General features: G+C 37.5%; 1 protein-coding gene across 3 annotated transcripts in view; it reads left to right on the forward strand.

The window, feature by feature from the left end:
• Positions 1-18,107, forward strand: part of lrrk2 (leucine-rich repeat kinase 2) — a 247,705-nt gene that overhangs the window by 137,681 nt on the left and 91,917 nt on the right. For all 3 annotated transcript variants that reach the window (XM_039761109.1, XM_039761110.1, XM_039761111.1), the window contains exons 24-29: positions 6,097-6,344; positions 14,878-15,026; positions 15,127-15,220; positions 15,679-15,865; positions 16,441-16,622; positions 16,958-17,181. In XM_039761109.1, coding sequence (XP_039617043.1) covers positions 6,097-6,344; positions 14,878-15,026; positions 15,127-15,220; positions 15,679-15,865; positions 16,441-16,622; positions 16,958-17,181 — 1,084 coding nt within the window. The remainder of the gene's footprint in view (positions 1-6,096; positions 6,345-14,877; positions 15,027-15,126; positions 15,221-15,678; positions 15,866-16,440; positions 16,623-16,957; positions 17,182-18,107) is intronic.

Genomic DNA, 18,107 nt, shown 5'->3' on the forward strand with positions numbered 1-18,107 from the left:
TGATATATATTTAGATATGCTTACATTTAAAATCCGTGATGGAGTGAAGCCGCGAAAGTCGAAGCGTGATATAGCGAGGGATCACTGTATAACCATTAATTTTTTTTTAATCAAAGCTGTTTTTGTTGCAAATAGTGACCTCAGTTTATTACCAGCATGAACTCCTAGTATACTTTAAAACAAGCAAACATTTCAAGAATGCTCCATGCTAGTCTCATTAGGCCCCAACAAGTTGATTTACAGCTGCCAATTAACTTAACATACAGATCATTGGGATATTTGGGGAAAAATGATGACCCTCACAGAAAAAATAACAACAAACACACACCACACATAGTGTGTAAGGCACAATCATGTCCACATCCACACATAAAGTACCCATGTAGACACATGCAGAATGTGCTCCACACAGGCAGTGGCCGAGCCAGGATTCCTAAGTTGTCTCCTAAAGCTGTTTTGTACGAACGCAATCAACTGTGCAACCGCCACTTCTAAACTGAACATACAACAGTAAATTCATATCATTGGCTAATTGGTAACTCAGAATTCACTTTGAATAAGTGATTATAGGCAACTTTATGTGTCTTCTTCCTGTTTAACCCATCATATGAGCCCAAACTCTAAAAATGCGTAATGGAAAAAATAGTTTCAGAAAGTGAATGGCTGAAGGGTTAGAGGCTTGCATTTACTGTAGAGTACCCACAGTCGAACAGAAAATCATTAAGCTTGATGAAGCAGCTGTGCTACAAGTAAAATATAGACAATACTACCATGTCTCCATCCTATGGTAAACATTTTCTGACGTAAATAAAATCAGTATTACTGTGTAATCATTTCCATTGGTTTATGTGTGCACAGTTAAAGCTAGAATTACCAGTCTCTGAAAAAACTCGTAGATCCAGCCCACCTTAAAACCGTTCGGTCCTCTCCGCCAGCGTCTTTTGTCCTCTAAATGTGCCAATAAAGACAAGCTGCAAGCAGCCGGCTATTCCATCCCTCCACTGACTTAGAACGTGCACAAACTTCTCCCAACTCATCCCTTGATTGATTATCTGGGAGTGAAGTGGAGTTTTAAAGTGGAAATAATAGATCATTATTTGGAGAACACGCATTTCATGTGTGTTCCGTTTCTACAGTAATCTGTGTAAACACATTGTTAAAACAGAAACTTTTTCATATAGAATGTGTGAAGTATGAAGTCCAAAGATGAAATACACACTTTCATAAAAGGCTCAAGAATGACACACTTTCATAAAAGGCTCAAGAATGATACAACAGCTTCCGTGGTGGAGCGGTAAGGTTTGCTGGTTCAAAGTGCAGCAGGTCTGCTGTGCCTCAGAGACCTGAGTTTGATTCCCCGCTAGGGAGAAAGTGTTGTTTTTTTTTTTCTTAACCTCAAACGGACATAAAATTTATAAATTGGTATGCACTGTCAGTTATATTTTCATGTGGGATGCTCCTTTTAAAATAATTTTTAACAATTGAGACTGCAATTAACATGAACAAGTGTCATAACTGTTAAGATCCATAACACACAGACACACAGAGCACTGCGTAATAGAGAGACAGACAGACAGTCAGGCAGAGAAGTCACTAGATATATAAATAAACAGGGAAGGCACTGTATAATAGATATATAAAAAACAGCTAAGGGGATCGATATATCGGAAGATAGGAAGGAAAGGCACTATATCATAGGCAGACAGGGAAGCTGCTATATAATAATAAAATTACTATTATTACTATATAGATAGACAGGGAGTTCACTGTATAAAAGACAGACAGAGAAAGCTCTACTAAATGAAAAATGGTACAGCCTTTTTATTAATCAACAGATACTTTAGGAAGGCAAGCAGATAGTGAGAGTACATGTAGATGTGAAAATCACTATGCAGACAGATAGATACGGAAGGCACAGATTCAAAACTGTCAGAAAAAAACAGAGTATACAGTAAATTATATACAGTCAGAGAAGCCACAAGATAGGTAGATAAATAGACAGACATGAAAGGCATTATATAAGACAGATATATACTAGTCAGAAAGGGAAACCAAAAAGTAATAATACTATTATTACTACAATGACAGATAGACAGGGAATACACTGTATAATAGGCAGACAGCGAAGGCACTAAATAAGAAAACATACAGAGAACACACTAGACAAATAGATCTCAGCATTAGCAATATATTAGTTTTATTTTATACTAGCAGTATACCCGTGCTTTGCAGCGGCGAAGTACTGCCTTAAAATTTTTATTAAGAAGAAAATTAAACCTTTTTAAACTGAGGGAAAATATACCAATAATTATTTGTTAAAGATCTCTTTGTATACCACATTGTGAGTTCGGCCCTCCGGTTGTAATATGACCAAGCTGTGCGCTGAGCTTACTCTTAAGTATGCAACGTACAGTTGGCCATGTGAACAGTAATCAAACAGTTTCAAATCTCACAGCTTGGATTGCTGCTGTCATAATCGGTTTGAGCTTCATGGTTTGTTTCAATTACGACAGTATTTGTAAGACTTGTGTTGAAGAGACATTCGGCATCTGTCAAGAGTTGTAAGTATACAACCGGTTTCATCGATAACTTTACATCCAGCTTTTGAGAGTTTAACCATTTATAAACATCAAAGTGTCCACTACTGAAATCGTCACCTGTCAATCTAAGATGTTTAAGAGGCATTGGCGGTTGTGAAAAGGTGTAAAATATTTGGCCATTTCGGTACACTTGAAAGCGACAACCGAACAATTCACCGGCAGCCATCAACTCACATGCAGATGCATAGGTGAAGGGCTTAAGCATTTCACTCTTCTAGTGCTCCTGTGTAGAATAATTATCTCCTGTACTGTCATCAGTCCACACCTTGAACCTGTCCCAGTCATTCAATACATAAGACACAATGTTCCTCCGGATATCAAGAGTGAGCCTGATATGGCCGTGCAATATGTAACAAAGAGAATGGAAAAGGCAGGTGCCATCTCCGGGCATTAAAAACAATCGGTAAGTGACAGTTCTTTGATCGATGGTGATCACCTCGATAGACATGTTAATGGGGGTACGGTTGGAATGATAAAGGAAATGGGTACCTGAACAATGTAAAGTAAGTCTAAAATACCTACACAATAACTATAATTGTAATAAATGAAAAATAAAACAACGGAGAAGCCGTGTATTAAATAAAAAGGCTGTAGTTATCAGCAGGGAGACGTGAATTCCGTGGCGAAGCAAGGAAGGGAATGTAGAGACTGGAGCGACGGACGGCTTTATATAGGCAGGCAGCCAACAACGTGGGAGGCGTTGGGATGGGTGACCGAGCTGCAGGCTATGGACGTATCTATGTACGTAAGTAGGATTCAGTTAGCGTTGGGAACCCGCTTACCAAATTTCTTGAAGATGGCCCATAAGTAACACGTAAGACCGTTGAAAAGTTTAATATGGCGGCCGACAGTGGCATCATACCACCGAAATAAGTACGTACATTGGTTTCGGTTAGCGTAGGGAAGCCGCCTACCAGATTGCGTGAAGCTGGGACCATGAATAAGAAAGTTTAACATGGCGAACGTTGTTGACCGTTATGACCGTTACGCGTAGAATTTCGAAATGAAACCTGCTTAACTTTTGTAAGTAAGCTGTAAGGAATGAGCCTGCCAAATTTCAGCCTTCTACCTATATGGGAAGTTGGGTAATTAGTTACATTGGAAACTTCAATATGTCAGCCGACAGTGGCATCATACCACTGAAATACGTATGTACATTGGTTTTGGTTAGCGCAGGGAAGCCGCCTACTAAATTTCGTGAAGATGGGGCCATGAATATGAAAGTTTAACATGGTGGACGTTGTTGACTGCTATGACCGTTACACATAGAATTTCTAAATGAAACCTGCTTAACTTTTGTAAGTAAGCTGTAAGGAATGAGCCTGCCAAATTTCAGCCTTCTACCTACACGGGAAGGTGGAGAATTAGTGACGTTGGAAAGTTCAATATGGCGGCCGACAGTGGTGTCATACCACCGAAATAAGTACGTACATCGATTTTGGTTAGCGCAGGGAAGCCACCTACCAAATTTCGTGAGGTTGGGGTCAGCCTTCTACCTACATGGGAAGTTGGAAAATTAGTGACGTTGGAAAGTTCAATATGGCGGCCGACAGTGGCGTCATACCATCGAAATAAGTACGTACATTGGTTTCGGTTAGCGCATGGAAGCCACCTACCAAATTTCGTGAAGATGGGGCCATAAATAAGAAAGTTCAACATGGCGGACGTTGTTGACCGTTATCGACCGTTATGACCGTTACGTGTAGAATTTGCTTAACTTTTGTAAGTAAGCTGTAAGGAAATAAGCCTGCCAAATTTCAGCCTTCACGGGAAGTTGGAGAATTAGTGATGAGTGAGTGAGTCAGTGCGTGAGTGAGTGAGGGCTTTGCCTTTTATTAGTATAGATAGAAGATATTATTCAACACATGCTGCAGGAAAGCAAGAAGGCCCTTAGAGTACATATAGATCTGAAAGGCACTAGATAGACAGATAAATTGGAAAGTCACTGTATAATAAATGTGGGATGCTTTTTTTAAAAAAATAAAAAATTGAGACTGCTATTAACATGAACAAGTGTCCTTATAACTGTTCTTATTTTTAAGTTCTGTAAGACAGACACTGTCAGACAGATCACTGAATAATGCACAGACAGAAGTTGATAGATAGATAGATAGATAGATAGATAGATAGATAGATAGATAGATAGATTTGAAAGGCACTGTAAAACAGGTGCTGCAAAAAGGCAAGCAGTCAGTGAGAGTACATTCACATGTGAAAGGCACTAGATAAATGGATAGATAGGAAAGGCACTTATATAATAGGCAGACAGAGAAGGCACTAGACAGATAAATAACAGCATTAGCTATATAGTAGTTTTGTTTTATATACAGTATAATGTATATGTATTTTACAACTCAGAGAATTGTCAAAAAGAAATGTATTAAATCAAAAATCAATTGACACACACTGCACGCAGGCAAGCGGGCAGTGAGAGTGGAGACAGATGTGAAAGACTCTAGATAGACTGTATACAACAGGCAAAAACAGAGACCACTTGACAAAAGTATTAGCTATAATCAATGAAAGCATGAATTAATTAACAGAAATCACCGTGATCGAAATTTTTTTTTAAACTTAACGATTTACAGTGCATACCAATTTATAAATTTTATGTCCGTTTGAGGTTAAAAAGAAAAAAAAAAAACACTTTCTCCCCAACGAGGGGAATGAAACTCGGGTCTCTGAGGCACAGCAGGCCTGTTACACTTTGAATCAGCAAATCTTACAGCTACGCTACCAAAGCTGTTGTATCATTCTTGAACCTTTTTTGAAAGTGCTTATTTGATCTTTGGGCTTCAGGCTTCACATATTCTATAGTTTATGCCTACATTTTGTAACATTTATTACTAAAATATGAAAACGTTTCTGTTTTAACAATAAGTTTAGACTGATTACTGTAGAAACGGAGCACACATGAAATGTGTGTGTTCCAAATAACAATCTGTTATTTCCACTCTAAAACTCCATTTCACTCCCAGATAATCAATCAAGGCATGAGCTGGGAGAAGTTTGTGCACGTTCTAAGTTGGTGGGGGGATGGAATAGCCAGCTGCTTACAGCTTGTCTTTATTGGCACATTTAGAGGACAAAAGACGCTGGCGGAGAGGTGCAAACGGTTTTAAAGTGGGCCGAATCTACAAGTTTTTTCGTAGACTGTGGTAATTCTATTGTTAAGTAAACATGTAATCTTGTCTTTACATTGTCCAGGGAAAAACAATCTGGTAAAACATGATGTTCACTGCACTTTTTTAAAAGCATTATCCTCAGTCTGCACATTCTAGTACATGATGTACTTTTGTAATACTTTGTTGAGGTTTTCTACAGCTTTCTGAAGAAGAGACAATGTATTAATAAAATGACATTTATTCATTACCTCAATGACAAAAGTACATCCTTGACTCTGTTAATCTTATAGAGTCACATTTCTTGAACTTGCAGATATTTACAACTGACACACCCTGTAAATCTACTTCTTAAATTTTTGATTTTTTTTTAGGTTATGAAGCATTTGACACATCTTGATCTTCACAGCAACAGATTTACAATATTTCCATTTTACATGATGAAAATGCCATGCCTTATCTATTTGAATATTTCAAGAAATGAAATTGCGTCTTTGACCCTGGATTCTAAGATAAGATCTTCAAGTTTAAAACAGCTGGTTCTGTCATTTAACAGTATTTCATTTTTGCCTGACAATCTTGGCAGAGTTTTGGAAAGCCTCGAAGAGCTACAACTGGAAGGGTAAAGTATTACAATATCCCACTAATTTTTAAAATTAAGGGAACTTAGTCATCTGTATATTCATGTTATAATTTGCCTACTGCCTGCCAACTGAATTAAGCTTTATTGGCCAGGGACCTGCCTAACTAAGTTCTTGGGGCTTATGATAAACTAGCAAAATACCCACGCTTCGCAGCGGAGAAGTAGTGTGTTAAAGAAGCAATGAAAAAGAAAAGGAAACATTTTGAAAATAACGTAACATGATTGTCAATGTAATTGTTTTGTCACTGTTGTGAGTGATGAGTGTTGCTGTCATATATATATATATATATATATATATTATACACACATATATATATATATATATATATATACATATCTATACATATACACATAAATATACACACACACATATATACATACATATATATCTACATATATACACACAAATACATATATATATATATCTATACTAATAAAAGGCAAAGCCCTCACTCACTCACTCACTCACTCACTGACTCATCACTAATTCTCCAACTTCCCGTGTGGGTGGAAGGCTGAAATTTGGCAGGTTCATTCCTTACAGCTTCCTTACAAAAGTTGGGCAGGTTTTATATCGAAATTCTACGCGTAATGGTCATAACTGGAAGCAGTTTTCTCCATTTACTGTAATGGAGATGAGCTTCAACGCCGTGGGGCGGAGTTTTTGTGACATCATCACGCCTCCCACGTAATCACGCAGTACATAGAAAATCAGGAAGACCTCAAAAAGCGCTGAAGAAAACATGCATATATAATTGAGAAGGCAGCGAAACAATAAGAAGCGGCGAGTGACATATACAACCATATTCATGAGTTCTGCTACTTGAAACAAAGCACGATGTAAACCTACACTTTAAATTAAGTTCATAGACAGGCTGCGCTGGCGTTTGTAATTTAGTGCCTGCCCATATAAGGTCGTCCGTCAGCGGCAATCCAATAGCAAACTCCACTAAATATTCACGGGTTAAGGACTGTGCTTATGGAGAGGAAGATGAGATGGTCAGGGTGGTGTTTGGCACAAACTCAGCGAAACTGCGAGAGAAAGTTTTAAGTGCCAGGACTAAGGTAACATTAAATACAGCCATGGACATAGCACGAGATGGCACCAGCACAGCTGGGAACCTTCGATGCATGTACACCGAGTGGCTCACGTGAACTGGCGCAGTGCACAGATAAAAGCAACAGTTCCAAAGAGCTGAACAAAACCGAATTACACAATTGAAAAGGCAGCAAAAATATGAAGCGTCTGATAAGCATATTCATAAATGCAGCTACTGTGGAAACAAAGCACACGGTGGAAAAAGTCAATGTCCCGCTAAAGGAAGACAGTGTAAAAACCCGTGCATGCAGTGTGTCAGGTCTCAGATAAAGAAGAAGACGAGCTGTTTATTGATGCAGTAAGAAAGCGAATCGATGAAACCTGTCATCTTTACAACGATTGACAAACACGGAATGTAACTTGAACACAACACATCCTACAAATACGAACCTGATTGAAAGAAATAATGATAATCAAATCCTTGATGACAGCAACACTCAGTAACACTCACAAAACAAATACTGTATATTGACAGTCATGTTACGTTATTTTTAAAATGTTCCCTTTTCTTTTCTAGCTTTTTAACACACTACTTCTCGCTCGATACGCTGGTATATATATATGTATATATATATATCCCGATCTACATACTCGAATAATGGATACTTTATTCGCCATCAATGATTGTTTTGGTAAAGCCATACTCAGTGTACTCATTAGATGAACGGTAAAAAGTAAGAGCGAGGAGGATGACTATTGAGGCATGCAGGCTGTAGTCTTGCGTCAACTCTATCTGAATTGCGATCACATTTGAAAAATATATCTTTTCAAGTTCTATTTAGTCCATATGTGTCAAACTCAAGGGCGCGGGCCACATCCGCCCGCGTGTAATTATATCCGCCCCGAGATCATTTTATATACTGTATTATTGTTATTAAAGCCGGGTATATGAAGCGCTGGTAACACAATAAACTACAGATCCCATAATGCAGCGCTTCAGCCGCCTTGCCGAACAAGTTATTGCAAAGCTAGCTCACACGATGCTGAAGAGAAAAGTTGATTCTGAAAATAGAGCCTTTAAAAACCGATGGGAGGCTGAGTATATGTTTACTGAACCCGTGTGTCTCATTTGTGGAGCTAATGTGGCTGTAATTACAGAATTTAATCTAAGACGGCACTATGAGATAAAACATCAGGGTAACCTGAATGCAATGCAGAAGATACAGAAAGCAGCATAATTAAATAAGAATCTGACACTTCAGCGGACGTTTTAACCGTGCACAATCACAAAGTGATTTCAAGTGAAGCTGCTTTTATGGGAGACACAAATGCACCAGTGCACCTTGCCCCACTTTCCCTGTTGCCAAGTAATGTTAAACCAAGTCGTCACTACGGTGTTCCCAAATCGCACTTTGCTGATAAACTGGCGCACTGCGCACTGAGTTTGCACGGCGCTTTGGTGACTTTGAAGAACAAAAAGTCCGTCTACATGCGGCTCGAACCTTGTGCATGTTTGGTAGCACATATCTGTGTGAGAAGCTCTTCTCAGTGATAAAGACTAACAAAACAGCACACAGGAGTCGCCTCACTGATGAGCACCTGCAATCCATCCTGAGAATCTCCACAACACAGAACCTCACAGCAAACAGAAACGAACCTGTGGCCAAAAAGATGCCAGACGTCCAGCTCTAAAATGACATATGAGCAAAGACAACTGAATGATTTGATTTGTTATTGCTGAAAGGAACACATTTTATTTATATTTCCAGGTTTTGTTATGCAGCATGTTCATATTTGAATTTGTATAATTTTGACAGGATATATTTTTATGGAGAACAAAATCTTTTGGGATATTTAAAATCTAAGTTTATTTTTATATAAAATTACATAAGAGTAAAGAAATTTGAATGTTCGTTCTTTTAACGTTTACTTTATTTCTAACTTGTATAATTTAGACAGGATATATTTTTATGGAGAGCAAAATATTATAAGTTGTTTAAGGTTTGAGTTGATTTATTCACGAATAATATTCCTGTCTGTTTTTACCATTCCTACCAAAGATATTTCTGTTGACTAAATAAAAATTCCTTCTATTTAAAATTTAAATAGAACTTGAACAATACCATAGTTCATAATATCCACGCAGACTTGCACGTAAGAGCGGGAGTTATCCGTTTTAACAAATGCAGCGTATTGCACTGATACGAAATAGCTGTGTGTGTATATATGTAGATATGTATGTATATGTATATATGTTTATATATGTGTGTGTGTATATGTATGTGTATATATGTAGATATATATGTATGTATATATGTATAGATATGTATATATATATATATGTTTATGTCTGTGTGTGTAATATATATATATATATATATATATATATATATATATACAACATTCATCACTCACAACAGTGACAAAACAATTACATTGACAATCATGTTACGTTATTTTCAAAATGTTTCCTTTTCTTTTCATTGCTTCTTTAACACACTACTTCTCCTCTTCTGCTGGTATTTTGCTAGTATATATATATATATACATACACACACACATATATAAACATATATACATATACATACATATCTACATATATACACACACAGCTATTTCGGATCAGTGCAATACGCTGCTTGTTAAAACGGATAACTCCCGCTCTTACGTGCAAGTCTGCGTGGATATTATGAACTATCGTATTTGTTCAAGTTCTATTTAAATTTTAAATAGAAGGAATTTTTATTTAGTCGACAGAAATATCTTTGGTAGGAATGGTAAAACAGACAGGAATATTATTAGTGAATAAATCAACTCAAACCTTAAACAACTTATAATATTTTGCTCTCCATAAAAATATATCCTGTCTAAATTATACAAGTTAGAAATAAAGTAAGCGTTAAAAGAACAAACATTCAAATTTCTTTACTCTTATGTAATTTTATATAAAAATAAACTTAGATTTTAAATATCCCAAAAGATTTTGCTCTCCATAAAAATATATCCTGTCAAAATTATACAAATTCAAATATGAACATGCTGCATAACAAAACCTGGAAATATAAATAAAATGTGTTCCTTTCAGCAATAACAAATCAAATCATTCAGTTGTCTTTGCTCATATGTCATTTTAGAGCTGGACGCCTGGCATCTTTTTTGGCACAGGTTCGTTTCTGTTTGGTGTGAGGTTCTGTGTTGTGGAGATTCTCAGGATGGATTGCAGGTGCTCATCAGTGAGGCGACTCCTGTGTGCTGTTTTGTTAGTCTTTATCACTGAGAAGAGCTTCTCACACAGATATGTGCTACCAAACATGCACAAGGTTCGAGCCGCATGTAGACGGACTTTTTTTGTTCTTCAAAGTCACCAAAGCGCCGTGCAAACTCAGTGCGCTCAGTTTATCAGCAAAGTGCGATTTGGGAACACCGTAGTGACGACTTGGTTTAACATTACTTGGCAACAGGGAAAGTGGGGCAAATTGCACTGGTGCATTTGTGTCTCCCATAAAAGCAGCTTCACTTGAAATCACTTTGTGATTGTGCACGGGTAAAACGTCCGCTGAAGTGTCAGATTCTTATTTAATTCTTCTGCTTTCTGTATCTTCTGCATTGCATTCAGGTTACCCTGATGTTTTGTCTCATAGTGCCGTCTTAGATTAAATTCTGTAATTACAGCCACATTAGCTCCACAAATGAGACACACGGGTTCAGTAAACATATACTCAGCCTCCCATCGGTTTTAAAGGCTCTATTTTCAGAATCAACTTTTCTCTTCAGCATCGTGTGAGCTAGCTTCGCAATAACTTGCAGCATCATAAGCTAGACTTGATTAACGCGTAAGTGTTCGGCAAGGCAGCTGAAGCGCTGCATTATGGGATCTGTAGTTTATTGTGTTACCAGCGCTTCATATACCGGGCCATTAATAACAATAATACAGTATATAAAATGATCTGGGGCGGATATAATTACACGCCGGGCGGATGTGGCCCCTGCCCTTGAGTTTGACACATATGGACTAAATAGAACTTGAAAAGATATATTTTTCAAATGTGATCGCAATTCAGATAGAGTTGACGCACTACAGCCTGCATGCCTCAATAAGTCATCCTCCCTCGCTCTTACTTTTTACCGCTCATCTAATGAATACACTGAGTATGGCTTTACCAAAACAATCATTGATGGCTAATAAAGTATCCATTATTCGAGTATGTAGATCGGGATATATATATATATATATATACCCGCGTATCGCAGCGAGAAGTAGTGTGTTAAAAAGCTAGAAAAGAAAAGGGAACATTTTAAAAATAACGTAACATGACTGTCAATATACAGTATTTGTTTTGTGAGTGTTACTGAGTGTTGCTGTCATCAAGGATTTGATTATCATTATTTCTTTCAATCAGGTTCGTATTTGTAGGATGTGTTGTGTTCAAGTTACATTCCGTGTTTGTCAATCGTTGTAAAGATGACAGGTTTCATTCATCGATTCGTTTCTTACTGCATCAATAAACAGCTCGTCTTCTTCTTTATCTGAGACCTGACACACTGCATGCACGGGTTTTTTACACTGTCTTCCTTTAGCGGGACATTGACTTTTTCCAACGTGTGCTTTGTTTCCGCAGTAGTTGGATTTATGAATATGCTTGTATGTATCAGGACGCTTCATATTTTTGCTGCCTTTTCAATTGTGTAATTGGTTTTGTTCAGCTCTTTGGAACTGTTGCTTTTATCTGTGCACTGCGTCAGTTCACGTGAGCCACTTTTTACATGCATCGAAGGTTCCCAGCTGTGCTGGTACCATCTCGTGCTATGTCCATGGCTGTATTTAAGGTTACCTTAGTCCTGGCACTTAAAACTTTCTCTCGCAGTTTCGCTGAGTTTTGTGTCAAACACCACCCTGACCATCTCATCTTCCTCTCCATAAGCACAGTCCTTCACCCGTGAATATTTACCCGTGGTAGTTTGCTATTGGATTGCCGCTGACGGACGGCCTTATATGGGCAGGCACTAAATTACAAACGCCAGCGGCAGCCTGTCTATGAACTTAATTTAAAGTGTAGGTTTACATCGTGCTTTGTTTCCGAAGTAGCAGAACTCATGAATATGGTTGTATATGTCACTCGCTCGCTTCTTATTGTTTCGCTGCCTTCTCAATTATATAATGCATGTTTTCTTGAGCGCTTTTTTGAGGTCTTCCTGGTTTTCTATGTACTGCGTGATTACGTGGGAGGCGTGATGATGTCACACGAAACTCCGCCCCCACGGCGTTGAAGCTCATCTCCATTACAGTAAATGGAGAAAAACTGCTTCCAGTTATGACCATTACGCGTAGAATTTCGATATAAAACCTGCCCAACTTTTGTAAGGAAGCTGTAAGGAATGAACCTGCCAAATTTCAGCCTTCCACCCACACGGGAAGTTGGAGAATTAGTGATGAGTCAGTGAGTGAGTGAGTGAGTGAGGGCTTTGCCTTTTATTAGTATAGATGGCATAAAGTGAACTACTTCCATTAAATGCAGCAGGGTGGTATCAATATGTGGAGAATATTTTATTTTGCTAAATCAATTGGAAGCCCCCATTTAATTCTTTATACACCATCATTTCTAAAGGCTGCAAATTGTTCTGTAGTTTGTAAGCTATATAGTATAACTTATGATAGCTTGTTTTCTTCTCTATGTATGAATAATAATGGGCTTGGGCAGGTAATGTTCAGCAGGGGCAGAAGGTTTCGTTCTTTTTCTGTAAAAGATTTTCAGACCCATGCTATTTTATTTTTTATTTCAATTTATGTTATGATCACCTAAAAACATATAGTACAATTTTTTGTGCATTGTGTTAATGTCTTGCCTCCATACGTTTAACATCTGAGTTTGGGCACTGTAATACAATAGTTTTCTTTTTTCCATTTCAACCAAAAATTTGGGGAAATAGAAAAACCTGAGAATAAGTTCCTTTAAAAATATTTTTGCCATTTAGCATAGTGAGTCTCTTTTGGCCGCCTCCCGTCCTCTCTCCAGCTCTGTCCTCTTCCACCCGACATCCACTAATGACTGGACTGAGGCGGCCCCTTAAATGGGAACCCGGATGGGCTCCAGCTGCTTCACGGCACTCTCCTTTGGACACACCCCAGTGTGGCGAAAGTGCCGGCTGTGCACCCGGAAGCCGTCCAGGTGTCTCCTGTTCTCTTCCCCCCAGCACTTCCTGGTGTGGCGGAAGTGCTGGGCTCCAGGGTTCCTCAGGCACCTGGGCTCCGCCTGGTGGTGGCCACGGGCCCCTACAAGGTTGGGCTTCCAAGCCCTCTACCTGTGGTCCCCAATACAACCAGGGCGATCGCCCCCTTGCGGTCTGGAGGAGGCACAAGCCCTCCTCTGGTCCTCCTGGGCGTCCCGGCCGGGGACCACACTCTCTATTATAATAAAAAAAAATCCTGGGACAAGACTTTTTAGCCTGGGATGAGACGTGACTTTTTCAGAAAGATACTTTCATGTCCCACCAGACAAGACTTTGTGCCAACTGATTTAACCATGCCCGGGGTCAGAAATAAAAGACAAAAAATAGATGACAAAGTAGAACATCGTAAAGAATTAAAAAATGTTGCCGTGATACAAATGCAGAGCAGGTTAGAGATAAAGAAAGTACTAATATTCTAAAGTCTCAAAAAAATGATAGTAAAGATTTAATTAGCGTAAACAAATGGAAATTATTACACTGTGAAATAACAGAACAGCGAAAAGAGATTGAATATATTGTTCAGATTTAATCTTTAAGTCAGAGACTTGTTGATTGTCTAATTCGTATTGCCATTAGGGAAAAGTAGTGCTTCTTCCCAATGAAGAGGCGTATCCATGAGAATTAAAAGATTTGTTGTTCGGTGCAAGTGACACAAAGTGGCTGGCGTGTAGCGCAGGCCAGGGGGGTTGGCGAGCAAAGCCCACTAGTTATCCATATAGATGTTTCTGAGTCTTCAATTTAAATTTTTAGCATCTTCCATGATGAAAGCCATCTATCCTCTGAGCATCAGTGCTTTCTGTTACACGCTTAGCTCTAGCTCATAGTATGACCTAAACACTTTAGCCTCAGTTTGACTATGGACAATGTTTTTGTGCAGTTGAGTAAATATTAAAAATAAATTTTAAAAAACTGCTATATTTGTACCATGGGTATATTTTGTAAAGTATTCCAGCACTGCTCTTCAAAAGCTTCAGTTTTCTTCTTATGTCTTCTAATTATTAAAATGGCCAGCTAACTGCAGTGAATGCCTGCAGCTACTGTGACCATTAGAAAAGTTATTAGCTACTGTCTGGGCTTGAAAGATGCTTACAATTTCTAATTAGAAATCAAGTTCACCTTCTTTCATACTGCCTTAAAATAAAGCAAAATCATTAATAAATGTTTTGTATTTTTGTTTTACCACTTTTTGTGACAATTTTTGGCAAATGTAACATATAATTAAGGAACCCTTTTTTTAACTTTAAGGAACAACTTGACAGACCTAAACATTCACCTGTTCTTGTCAGAGCTCAAACTCCTGGATATTAGTAAAAATAATATTTCTGTGATTTCTGATAATGTGCTTTCCGATTGCCTCAGACTGGAAATGCTCAACGCTTCCAGAAACACACTGTGTAAGTTCTAGTATTTTCCACAAGCATATCATTATTTAACTGCATTATATTTAAATAAAGAAAAATAAAGTTCTGTTTCATATTGGTTTTGCCTTCATAGGTTCTTCCCCAAGGTTACCACTAAAACTAACAACTTTAAATCTGTCTTACAACAAGTTCACATGTGTTCCAGATGTTGTTCTTCATCTTCCCTAGTAAGTTACCTAAACTTAAAGCTAAGAATAGTAGTAGTGCATAGAAAACCAAATACTGTGACAATCTTCTTGCATTTTTAAGACAAAGTACTTTATTCAGTTGATTGTACATCAAAGTTTATTTCTCATGAAAGAGTTTCATTCTGTAACTGCTGAAGGTTGTGAATCTCCAGGAACTGAACCTACACCATTGGGCTTCTGAATCTTTTTTCAAAAATATTGCTTTAATTGGGTTGTTGTGATTGTTTCTCTAGATAATACTTAAAACTAGGGTTATAACCACAAAGAGGTTAACCAACACTTATAACCATAATTAAACATGCATGTATATTCATTGACTGCCCTTTACATGCTTAATTAACCCAAAAATAATATTTAAACTTAATTTATTTTATAATTAATTAAACAAAATTAGGTATACTAGTAATGGTAACTTGTATTTTGCCTTTAAACTTCAGCCTGAGATCAGTGGATATGAGAAACAACGATATAAGTTTACTTCCTGGACCTTCACAATGGGAGTCAGTCAACTTAAGAGAACTGATTTTCAGTTATAACCAAATTAGTGTTCTGAATCTTGAAGAAGGTGTATTCAAATGGTCAAGACTTGAAAAACTGCATCTGTGTAAAAATAAACTGAAGGAGGTAAGACTTTTACTTACATCGTTTTGAAAGAGAATGTATTTCTGGAGGCAGCGGAGTTAGGTGCAAATGTTAATTTCTGAATAAAGTTTTTACTGCCAGTCAGCCATTTGAATTGGGGAGATATAACCTGACCGAGTCATTTTCTGTTGAATGCTGATGCTCTCTTTACACTTAAATGGGGACTAAAGAGGCACAAATAAAAAGGGGGGAAGCCCCATGGTCCCAACCCCCTGCTTTGATGATTACACTTGATTCACTGTAGGAGACAACCCATTCCACCAGCTCAGACGAGTGCACAGAATTCACCAAGTGGCATTCTTCACCCTCATGGAAGTATTAAAATTGGGTGACGATTCCACAACAATTGAAAAAAATGCTTTAATTAGTTCTACAAAATGTCTGTCATTGATGAATGTTTGAAAAATGGCTTGATGGCTGGCCAAATCATATAACTTTATGAAGAATGCCAGACACACTTACTCAAGCAGGTGGACTGTAAATTGACCCCAACACAAATAAAAGTATTATAGTGTTTTTAAAATGAAAATGTCAGCATTCTATGCTTTGTTTTGTAGATTCCTCCGCAAATTGGACTTTTAGAAAATTTATCATCTTTTGATGTCAGCAACAACTCTGATTTAAAATGTTTCCCAGATGAAATGGGAAAGCTAGAACGTCTTTGGGACTTACCTCTTGATGGTTTACAGCTTGATTTGGACTTGAAGCACATTGGAAGTAAAACAAAAGATATAATAAGGTTGGCTCAATGTTACAAGGTTTCATTATTCTATTATTGCCTGCAGTCTATTGATGAGACATTAAACAGATTTTCATTGTACTGTGTACACCTAACAATAAGCTTAAACATAAAAAATAACTGAAACTGAACTGACCCATCTAAAAATAGATATGGAAGATGGATGGATGAACTGAAACAGAAGAAAAGGTTACTGTATCTTTAGTGTAACACACTGTTTGTAACTTAGTTTAGATTATCTCCATTTGCCATTGCTGTGATGTTGTTTTGAGACCAAGATTTTTTTCTTTGTCCCCTCTTTCACTTTATTTCTTTAAATGATACTTATTTTTTAGGTTCCTTCAGCAGCGTCTGAAGAAGGCTGTACCCTACTATCGCATGAAGTTAATGCTAGTGGGAAACACAGGAAGTGGAAAAACAACCCTATTACATCGATTAATGAAGCTAAAACGCTTGCGTTCTCGCTCAGAAAGGACTACAGTTGGGATTGATGTAAAGGACTGGAAAATTCAAGACAAAGGAAAAACGAATATTGTTTTAAATGTCTGGGATTTTTCAGGTATCCTCAAATATTATGTTTAATATGCATTTTATTTTCTGTTCATTTTAATTTATGGTTTTCACACCCTGTAGTACTGTGAAAAGTATTTGCTACTGTTACTGTTGGAACAGAGACGTGTCAAGCACAAGCAGTGATAATACTGCAGACAGTACAACAACATGGTGTTGTGCACAGAGATTATTTATCTAAACAGTAGCAATAGATATTAAAAAACATGTAGTTTTATCAAATTTTGAAAGTGTAAATATATAAAAACACAGGTAGAACAAGTAACATTTAAACATTATACCAAGTTTTAAAAATAGTGTAGTTTCTCAGGCCGTTTTAAATTATTTTATATATTTTGGTCAATTAATTGCTTTCATTTGAAATGAGGGAATAGATAGATTCTCCAGTAGCATTTCTTGACACACTTCTGCTGAATAATTCATTGGCTGAAAGTCCTCAGTGTCAGAGAGAGGATTGTGCAGCATTGCTCATAATGGCAGTTGGTTTTTGTTTTTATCTCTCCCCTTTGCTAACATGAAGTGAAGAAAATCAGTCTTAAATATCATGAGACTGTGAAGAAAGTATAAATGTGCTTAAGTGTTTAACTGTTGGATATTTTAAGAGAAATATATTACCTTCTTGGAAATATCATTTTTTACTCTTATGATATTCTTACTTTGGAATGCTTTGTTTGCTTTACATCAAATATAATGGGACCTATGTCATCCAGAAAGTTCCATAAGACATTCTCTCAGAAGGCTTGGGACATCTAGGTGGATCCTGGCAAATGAGAGAGTATTTGCGTTCTACTTGGTTAGCAGTGGATTCTTCCTCACTTCTGTAGAATGAAGCCTATTTTTGTCCAGTGGCTTTGTTACTGTGGAGTCATAAACACTGAACTTTGCTGAGTCAAGAGAAACCTGCAGTTAGTTGGA

The sequence above is a fragment of the Polypterus senegalus genome, chromosome 8 (genome assembly GCF_016835505.1).
Source record: "Polypterus senegalus isolate Bchr_013 chromosome 8, ASM1683550v1, whole genome shotgun sequence".
Classification (NCBI taxonomy): Eukaryota; Metazoa; Chordata; class Cladistia; order Polypteriformes; family Polypteridae; genus Polypterus; species Polypterus senegalus.